The sequence below is a fragment of the Oncorhynchus gorbuscha genome, linkage group LG16 (assembly GCF_021184085.1).
Source record: "Oncorhynchus gorbuscha isolate QuinsamMale2020 ecotype Even-year linkage group LG16, OgorEven_v1.0, whole genome shotgun sequence".
In the NCBI taxonomy this organism is placed as follows: domain Eukaryota; kingdom Metazoa; phylum Chordata; class Actinopteri; order Salmoniformes; family Salmonidae; genus Oncorhynchus; species Oncorhynchus gorbuscha.
In genome coordinates this window covers 94,756,318-94,767,062 of record NC_060188.1, presented here as the reverse complement: position 1 = coordinate 94,767,062, position 10,745 = coordinate 94,756,318, and the positions used below count along the sequence as shown (strand labels likewise).

Genomic DNA, 10,745 nt, shown 5'->3' with positions numbered 1-10,745 from the left:
ATGGCGCGACGCAGGCGGTGTGTGTGTTAGGGTTGTTGTCCAGTTGGAAGGTGAACCTTCACTCCAGTCTGAGATCCTGAGAGCTATGGAGCAGGTTTTCATCAAGGATCTCTCTGTACTTTGCTCTGTGAATTACCCAAACCTTAGCCTTAACCCTAACCTTAACCCTAACCATAACCTTAACCCAACACCAACTCCATACTGAGACAGATTAAACAAGCAGGGCTAGACGGGATGGGGACTGTGTTTGTGTACTATGGTAATAGGCTATGGCATTATTAATGTATTGACTTAAGCAGTTCTCTCTGGAGAGTTAATTCTTTACTCCATCTTGAATTTTGTCTGTGCGTTGGGGCTTTTCAGAAGAATAGCAGTAGAATGGAAGAGAGGGTGCCGGTGAAATAGGCCTTAGTTCCGTACAGTATTTATGTCTTACAACACTGAACATTCAATTTATTCCTAGTGACAATATCATTGAAAATGTATATATATATATATCTCATCATTTAAGTTGCTGTTTTAATTTCTTGCTTAGCTACAGTCGCTTTTCAAGTCGTTGCTTGAAGATGGTAAAGCACTAAGTTTAGTTTTTAGGTCACGGATAAGGTTATCTTCATTATCTTCTTCCTCTCCACCTCTTCCTCTCCACATCAACCCCAGAACCTGGCCTTATATATATATGCCATTTAGCGGACGCTTTAATCCAAAGCGACTTACAGTCATGTGTGCATACATTCTACGTATGGGTGGTCCCGGGGATCGAACCCACAACCCTGGTGTTACAAGCACCATGCTCTACCAACTGAGCTACAGAAGGACTTGATGAGCATCATCTGTGGGAGCTGAGTCCTGTACTCTGACCTGGTAGCTTCTTGAACAAAGGTAGACTATTCCTCTGACCTGGTATGTTATTGAACCCAGGTAGACTATTCCTCTGACCTGGTAGGTTATTGAACCCAGGTAGACTATTCCTCTGACCTGGTAGGTTATTAAACCCAGGTAGACTATTCCTCTGACCTGGTAGGTTATTGAACCCAGGTAGACTATTCCTCTGACCTGGTAGGTTATTGAACCCAGGTAGACTATTCCTCTGACCTGGTAGGTTATTGAACCCAGGTAGACTATTCCTCTGACCTGGTAGGTTATTAAACCCAGGTAGACTATTCCTCTGACCTGGTAGGTTATTAAACCCAGGTAGACTATTCCTCTGACCTGGTAGGTTATTAAACCCAGGTAGACTATTCCTCTGACCTGGTAGGTTATTAAACTCAGGTAGACTATTCCTCTGACCTGGTAGGTTATTGAACCCAGGTAGACTATTCCTCTGACCTGGTAGGTTATTGAACCCAGGTAGACTATTCCTCTGACCTGGTAGGTTATTGAACCCAGGTAGACTATTCCTCTGACCTGGTAGGTTATTGAACCCAGGTAGACTATTCCTCTGACCTGGTAGGTTATTGAACCCAGGTAGACTATTCCTCTGACCTGGTAGGTTATTAAACTCAGGTAGACTATTCCTCTGACCTGGTAGGTTATTAAACCCAGGTAGACTATTCCTCTGACCTGGTAGTTTATTCCTCTGACCAGGTAGGTTATTCCTCTGACCTGGTAGTTTATTCCCCCTGCCTAAAGACAACATTAACCCACTTGGCTAAAACAAACAAATCTTCACATTGATTTCCCTGTCATGTTTTCAAACTGTATACTATTTGAGCAATACATTATTTCCTAGATTGGTTGGATAATTGTGCATAAATATGAATAGTTCACAATCACAATTATCCCCCATAATATGTATTACTTTCTTTTGACTCAATACTTCCTCTCAGTCTCTCTTTATCATTGGTAAAAATGTAATATCCTAACGTCCAGAAGAAAGTCAAATAGATTGATTTGTTCCACCACACAGTGAGGGTGGCATGACCTCATGACTCTGGAGAGTGGAGATGAATCGTATTTATAGTTCTTAATTTGACCAGAGATGGCAGGCGAGCTCTCTCATTCCCCTCAACCAGCCTGGAATCCCAGCTAGAACACCCCGTTGATTCCATAGTTCCATCGATCCTGCAAACGCTCCAGTCCGTTCCAGTGGAGTTTATCCCACTCCACTCTTTACCCCCAACACCGTTAGATCAATGAATTCGCGTACCCATCTCCTCTCTCTCACTGGTCTCCCACAGTGAACCGCTGGACAGCTCCCGTTACGAGTATTCGGAGCCTGCATGTTCTTTCCCAAGTCTTGGGGATTTCTACCGCGTTACGCTTGGAGCCTATGCGCAGAAAAAGATGGTGAACTAACGGTTTTAGTTGTTGCTTCATAACTTGTAAACTTATCACCGCCGTACCTGCTTTTTGTTGCTATTGTATTGGGAGATTTTCTTTGGAGCAACCGGTTCCATACGCACAGCGTTAACGAACGGATTCGTGCGCTGTGTGGTTTTTAGAGAAGGATTTTTGTGATAGTGGGACTAGTGTCGCTCAGCGGTGAAGCGCAATCATGGAGGGATCATTTGGATGTATTTGGGCGAAAAGACTTTCGGTATTTGTCTGGTTATGCTATCTCGCCGGCGATTCAACATCATATAGTAAGTCTCTGATTAAAACACATTTCAATGTCGAAACATGTCAACTATGCGGGTGTGCATGCGCACACAAAAAAAGAGAAGCTGTGTTGTGTGTTGCATACAAATGTATTTCGTTGACACATCGGCTGTAGGCTATTGCTGGAGGTAGGCTTCCATTGGATGCGTATTGGTCTTGGTACTGTTGCAGAGAAGCCAACAGCTTTACGCTTGACTTTTACTCGGTTTTATAAAAAATGTTGCTACCTTTTCAGGCTGTTTAAAATGTTCCTGCATATCTTAGTCTACGTGTTTCACGTGTTTGACGTCTAATTACTTCTCGTTGTATTATTTTACAACCCTGTTGATTTGCTGATTGGCTATAATGAAATAACTCTGAATTGGCAATTTGCACTTGATCGAATCTATTATCTCTCTTTCTCTCTCTCACTCTCTCATTTTCTCTCTCTCTTTTCTCTCTCTCACTCTCACTCTATCTCCTTTTCTCTCTCTCTCGCTCTCTGTGTGTGTAGGTAGAATAATATATCTGAAACTCTATATTTAAACTTCACAATAAAATGTGTTATAGTAACTATATAACATTTTAAATTGATGTTCATTGAGGGAATACCGTGTATTTGTGTCAATAGGTCACCTGCTTGAGCCTAGTAGACTGACTATGTAAATCTACCCACATGTAATCAAGCTGATCTAGGCTGGTCTACTGCCTATATAGCCTCTTGTACTCAACTAGTGGCATAGCCTTTATCATACCTGCCCACCCAGACACAAAACACATCCATAGTCCTCGTCATCATACACTAGTACAGCGTTATTACCAGGTCAAGGACTAGCAGGTGGATTCCTCCTATAGTATAGTACTGAGCATTAGTGATTTTTTAAAGGTCGGTTGTGTTTCGGTTAGACATTAAATGCACTGTGCATTATGTGGGTTGAATGTTGTGACATCGTAGAATTAAACCAGTAATAATACAAGTCCCCGTGATGGTGTTGACTTCCGCCATTACTGCTCACCACTTACTTAACCATCGGTTATTCACGTGACTTTTAACTTCAATAATATATTATAGACACCTGAAACCCCACCTCTTTAAGGAATACCTAGGATAGGATAAGTAATCCCTCTCACCCCCCCCCCCTTAAGATTTAGATGCACTATTGTAAAGTGACTGTTCCACTGGATGTCATAAGGTGAATGCACCAATTTGTAAGTCGCTCTGGATAAGAGCGTCTGCTAAATGACTTAAATGTAAATGTACAGTTGTTGTGTATTATTACATTTGTTTTGTTTGATGAATTTATTATTTCATCACAAAGTCATCATCTCCTCTCAAAAATATCTATTCAAAGTAAAGGCCATCATTTATTGATTGATCTGAATAATAACTATCAATCACTTAGATCATGATTCCCCAAACTCGGTCCTGCCCCCCCCCACACACCCCCACCCCCACCCCCCAGCACCACACGGCTGATTCAAATAATTTACGCTTGCTGATTAGTTATTATTTGAATCAGCTGTGTAGCGCTGGGGGGTGGGGTTCCCCAGGACTGGAAGCCCCTGATTTAGATCATGTATTTTTAAGTAGAGATACCTTGCGAAGAAACTGTTATCCATCCCCTCTTGGTCCTGCATTCTGCTGTCTCTTTTATGTAGCAGGCGTAAAAGAAACACGGACCGGACAGGTAGGTACACAATGGATTATGGTCATTGTTGTTGATTGACACATTCCTTCTGCAGTAAACTATGTAGAATAGGGTTAGGGTTAGGCCTGTTGGAAACTACAACTCCCTGCTACATTGCACAGTTCTGGCTTGTTCTGATTAATCTATAGAGAAACTACAACTCCCTGCTACATTGCACAGTTCTGGCTTGATCTGATTAACCAATAGAGAAAAGGAACAATATGCGCACTTAGATCAAAGGGATTTTTTTTTACAAAATATAATTAAAATAATTTAACTGATTTTGGTCAATTAGTTGTTTAAAAAAATAAAAATAACCAAATTGTTGGTTGATCGCTCAGCACTATTTTCTAGACTAGTACTGTAGAGACTGGTAATCTGGGGACTGGTGGGTACCTCCTAGACTAGTACTGTAGAGACTGGTAATCTGGGGACTGGTGGGTACCTCCTAGACTAGTACTGTAGAGACTGGTAATCTGGGGACTGGTGGGTTCCTCCTAGACTAGTACTGTAGAGACTGGTAATCTGGGGACTGGTGGGTACCTCCTAGACTAGTACTGTAGAGACTGGTAATCTGGGGACTGGTGGGTTCCTCTAGACTAGTACTGTAGAGACTGGTAATCTGGGGACTGGTGGGTTCCTCCCAGACTAGTACTGTAGAGACTGATAATCTGGGGACTGGTGGGTTCCTCTAGACTAGTACTGTAGAGACTGGTAATCTGGGGACTGGTGGGTACATCCCAGACTAGTACTGTAGAGACTGGTGGGTACCACCTAGACTAGTACTGTAGAGACTGGTGGTTCTTCTAGACTAGTACTGTAGAGACTGGTAATCGGGGGACTGGTGGGTTCCTCTAGACTAGTACTGTAGAGACTGGTAATCTGGGGACTGGTGGGTACCTCCTAGACTAGTACTGTAGAGACTGGTAATCTGGGGACTGGTGGGTTCCTCCCAGACTAGTACTGTAGAGACTGGTGGGTACCTCCTAGACTAGTACTGTAGAGACTGGTGGGTACCTCCTAGACTAGTACTGTAGAGACTGGTAATCTGGGGACTGGTGGTTCCTCTAGACTAGTACTGTAGAGACTGATAATCTGGGGACTGGTGGGTACCTCCCAGACTAGTACCGTAGAGACTGGTAATCTGGGGACTGGTGGGTTCCTCCTAGACTAGTACTGTAGAGACTGGTGGGTACCTCCCAGACTAGTACTGTAGAGACTGGTAATCTGGGGACTGGTGGGTTCCTCCTAGACTAGTACTGTAGAGACTGGTAATCTGGGGACTGGTGGGTTCCTCCTAGACTAGTACTGTAGAGACTGATAATCTGGGGACTGGTGGGTACCTCCTAGACTAGTACTGTAGAGTCTGGTAATCTGGGGACTGGTGGGTACCTCCTAGACTAGTACTGTAGAGACTGATAATCTGGGGACTGGTGGGTACCTCCTAGACTAGTACTGTAGAGACTGGTGGGTACCTCCTAGACTAGTACTGTAGAGACTGATAATCTGGGGACTGGTGGGTACCTCCTAGACTAGTACTGTAGAGTCTGGTAATCTGGGGACTGGTGGGTACCTCCCAGACTAGTACTGTAGAGACTGGTAATCTGGGGACTGGTGGGTTCCTCCTAGACTAGTACTGTAGAGACTGATAATCTGGGGACTGGTGGGTACCTCCTAGACTAGTACTGTAGAGACTGGTAATCTGGGGACTGGTGGGTACCTCCTAGAAAATTCACACACAGTGAGAGAGGGCCGTCTCAAATAGGGTGTGTTAGAGAGGCTGTCTCAAATAGGGTGTGTTAGAGAGGGTGTCTCAAATAGGGTGTGTTAGAGAGGATGTTTCGAATAGGGTGTGTTAGAGAGGGCCGTCTCAAATAGGTTGTGTTAGAGAGGGCCGTCTCAAATAGGGTGTGTTAGAGAGGGCCGTCTCAAATAGGGTGTGTTAGAGAGGGCCGTCTCAAATAGGGTGTGTTAGAGAGGGTGTCTCAAATAGGGTGTGTTAGAGAGGGTGTCTCAAATAGGGTGGGTTAGAGAGGGCCGTCTCAAATAGGGTGTGTTAGAGAGGGTGTCTCAAATAGGATGTGTTAGAGAGGGCCGTCTCAAATAGGGTGTGTTAGAGAGGGTGTCTCAAATAGGGTGGGTTAGAGAGGGTGTCTCAAATAGGGTGTGTTAGAGAGGGTGTCTCAAATAGGGTGTGTTAGAGAGGGCTGTCTCAAATAGGGTGTGTTAGAGAGGGTGTCTCAAATAGGGTGTGTTAGAGAGGGTGTCTCAAATAGGGTGTGTTAGAGAGGGTGTCTCAAATAGGGTGTGTTAGAGAGGGTGTCTCAAATAGGGTGGGTTAGAGAGGGCCGTCTCAAATAGGGTGTGTTAGAGAGGGCCGTCTCAAATAGGGTGTGTTAGAGAGGGTGTCTCAAATAGGGTGTGTTAGAGAGGGTGTCTCAAATAGGGTGTGTTAGAGAGGGCTCAAATAGTCTCAAATAGGGTGTGTTAGAGGGGTGTCTCAAATAGGGTGTGTTAGAGAGGGTGTCTCAAATAGGGTGTGTTAGAGAGGGTGTCTCAAATAGGGTGTGTTAGAGAGGGTGTCTCAAATAGGGTGTGTTAGAGAGGGTGTCTCAAATAGGGTGTGTTAGAGAGGGTGTCTCAAATAGGGTGTGTTAGAGAGGGTGTCTCAAATAGGGTGTGTTAGAGAGGGTGTCTCAAATAGGGTGTGTTAGAGAGGGTGTCTCAAATAGGGTGTGTTAGAGAGGGTGTCTCAAATAGGGTGTGTTAGAGAGGGTGTCTCAAATAGGGTGTGTTAGAGAGGGTGTCTCAAATAGGGTGTGTTAGAGAGGGTGTCTCAAATAGGGTGTGTTAGAGAGGGCCGTCTCAAATAGGGTGTGTTAGAGAGGGTGTCTCAAATAGGGTGTGTTAGAGAGGGTGTCTCAAATAGGGTGTGTAGGAGGGTGGGTGTTTAGAGAGGGTGTCTCAAATAGGGTGTGTTAGAGAGGGTGTCTCAAATAGGGTGTGTTAGAGAGGGTGTCTCAAATAGGGTGTGTGTAGAGAGGGTGTCTCAAATAGGGTGTGTGTCTCAAATAGGGTGTGTTAGAGAGGGTGTCTCAAATAGGGTGTGTTAGAGAGGGTGTCTCAAATAGGGTGTGTTAGAGAGGGTGTCTCAAATAGGGTGTGTTAGAGAGGGTGTCTCAAATAGGGTGTGTTAGAGAGGGTGTCTCAAATAGGGTGTGTTAGAGAGGGCCGTCTCAAATAGGATGTGTTAGAGAGGGCCGTCTCAAATAGGGTGTGTTAGAGAGGGTGTCTCAAATAGGGTGTGTTAGAGAGGCTGTCTCAAATAGGGTGTGTTAGAGAGGGCCGTCTCAAATAGGGTGTGTTAGAGAGGGCCGTCTCAAATAGGGTGTGTTAGAGAGGGTGTCTCAAATAGGGTGTGTTAGAGAGGGCCGTCTCAAATAGGATGTGTTAGAGAGGGCCATCTCAAATAGGGTGTGTTAGAGAGGGTGTCTCAAATAGGGTGTGTTAGAGAGGCTGTCTCAAATAGGGTGTGTTAGAGAGGGTGTCTCAAATAGGGTGTGTTAGAGAGGCTGTCTCAAATAGGGTGTGTTAGAGAGGGCCGTCTCAAATAGGGTGTGTTAGAGAGGGCCGTCTCAAATAGGGTGGGTTAGAGAGGGCCGTCTCCACATAAGTATTGCCATAATATATTGTTTGTATTTTTGGTTACCCTTTATATTTGAAGTCAATGTCAAATAATTCAAACAAACCAAAGTGTTATGTAAAGCAGCTGACATCAGTGTAGAGCAGTGTTTAAATCCCTCTCTCTGAATGCAGCGGACATCAGTTTAAATCCCTCGTAAAGCAGCTGACATCAGTTTAAATCCCTCACTCTGAATGCAGCGGACATCAGTTTAAATCCCTCTCTCGTAAAGCAGCTGACATCAGTGTTTAAATCCCTCTCTCTGAATGCAGCTGACATCAGTGTAGAGCAGTGGTTAAATCCCTCTCTCTGAATGCAGCGGACATCAGTGTTTAAATCCCTCTCTCTGAATGCAGCTGACATCAGTGTTTAAATCCCTCTCTCTGAATGCAGCTGACATCAGTGTTTAAATCCCTCTCTCTGAATGCAGCTGACATCAGTTTAAATCCCTCTCTCTGAATGCAGCGGACATCAGTTTAAATCCCTCTCTCTGAATGCAGCTGACATCAGTTTAAATCCCACTCTCTGAATGCAGCGGACATCAGTTTAAATCCCTCTCTCTGAATGCAGCTGACATCAGTTTAAATCCCTCTCTCTGAATGCAGCGGACATCAGTTTAAATCCCTCTCTCTGAATGCAGCGGACATCAGTGTTTAAATCCCTCTCTCTGAATGCAGCAGACATCAGTGTTTAAATCCCTCTCTCTGAATGCAGCGGACATCAGTGTTTAAATCCCTCTCTCTCTCAATGCAGATGACATCAGTTTAGATCCCCCTCTCTGAATGCAGCTGACATCTGTGTTTAAATCCCTCTCTCTGAATGCAGCTGACATCAGTTTAGAGTAGTGTTTAAATCCCTCTCCCTGAATACAAAAGAACATCCGTTTAAATTTGTCTCTCTGAATGCAGCTGACATCAGTTTAAATCCCTCTTTCTGAATGCCACTCTTAATCAAGTGTCATGAATAGTCAGGTCATGAACTCACAGTAAAGCTCAGGGCTTTGAGACTGACCGAATGACAGTGTCTCCCTTTGCCCATCTCAGTAGTCCTCATGCTCTGGTGTTTACTACAATATCTTTACCATTTAGAAGTCTGGAAAATATGGCTGCTGACGGGTCAAGGACAGGATTGGGATGGACCAATTAGGAGTCCCTTTATTGAGCATAACAACAGAATCACGCTGTGTATTTAGTATTTATTAGGATCCCCATTAGTTCCTGCCAAGGCAGCGGCTACTCTTCCTGGGGTTTATTATGGATCCCCATTAGTTCCTGCCAAGGCAGCGGCTACTCTTCCTGGGGTTTATTATGGATCCCCATTAGTTCCTGTCAAGGCAGCAGCTACTCTTCCTGGGGTTTATTATGGATCCCCATTAGTTCCTGTCAAGGCAGCGGCTACTCTTCCTGGGGTTTATTATGGATCCCCATTAGTTCCTGCCAAGGCAGCGGCTACTCTTCCTGGGGTTTATTATGGATCCCCATTAGTTCCTGCCAAGGCAGCAGCTACCCTTCCTGGGGTTTATTATGGATCCCCATTAGTTCCTGCCAAGGAAGCAGCTACTCTTCCTGGGGTTTATTATGGATCCCCATTAGTTCCTGCCAAGGCAGCAGCTACTCTAGCAGGGGTTTATTATTGATCCTCATTAGTTCCTGCCAAGGCAGCAGCTACTCTTCCTGGGGGTTTATTATGGATCCCCATTAGTTCCTGTCAAGGCAGCAGCTACTCTTCCAGGGGTTTATTATGGATCCCCATTAGTTCCTGCCAAGGCAGCAGCTACTCTTCCTGGGGGTTTATTATGGATCCCCATTAGTTCCTGCCAAGGCAGCAGCTACTCTTCCTGGGGGTTATTATGGATCCCCATTAGTTCCTGTCAAGGCAGCAGCTACTCTTCCTGGGGTTTATTATGGATCCCCATTAGTTCCTGCCAAGGCAGCAGCTACTCTCCCTGGGGTTCATTATGGATCCCCATTAGTTCCTGCCAAGATAGCAGCTACTGTTCCTGGGGTTTATTATGGATCCCCATTAGTTCCTGCCAAGATAGCAGCTACTGTTCCTGGGGTTTATTATGGATCCCCATTAGTTCCTGCCAAGATAGCAGCTACTGTTCCTGGGGTTTATTATGGATCCCCATTAGTTCCTGTCAAGGCAGCAGCTACTCTTCCAGGGGTTTATTATGGATCCCCACTAGTTCCTGCCAAGGCAGCAGCTACTCTTCCTGGGGGTTTATTATGGATCCCCATTAGTTCCTGCCAAGGCAGCATCTACTCTTCCTGGGGTTTATTATGGATCCCCACTAGATCCTGCCAATGCAGCAGCTACTCTTCCTGGGGGTTTATTATGGATCCCCATTAGTTCCTGCCAAGGCAGCAGCTACTCTTCCTGGGGTTTATTATGGATCCCCATTAGTTCCTGCCAAGGCAGCAGCTACTCTTCCTGGGGTTTATTATGGATCCCCATTAGTTCCTGCCAAGGCAGCAGCTACTCTTCCTGGGGGTTTATTATGGATCCCCATTAGTTCCTGCCAAGGCAGCAGCTACTCTTCCTGGGGTTTATTATGGATCCCCATTAGTTACCACAATATTACAATATTACAATACCACAATACCACAATATTACAATATTACAATACCACAATATTACAATACCACAATCCCACAATATTACAATACCACAATATTACAATACTACATTATCACAACATTACAATACCACAATATTACAATACCACAATATTACAATACCACAATACCACAACACCACAATATTACAATACCACAATATCACAACATCACAAT

At 44.6% G+C, this 10,745-nt stretch overlaps 1 protein-coding gene across 1 annotated transcript in view; it reads left to right on the top strand.

The window, feature by feature from the left end:
* The first annotated feature begins 2,213 nt into the window (after positions 1 to 2,213).
* dcc (DCC netrin 1 receptor) overlaps positions 2,214 to 10,745 on the top strand; it is a 670,683-nt gene continuing 662,151 nt past the window's right edge. Inside the window, 1 exon segment of the mRNA XM_046305873.1 lies at positions 2,214 to 2,585. Coding sequence (XP_046161829.1) covers positions 2,498 to 2,585 — 88 coding nt within the window. The 5' untranslated portion in view covers positions 2,214 to 2,497.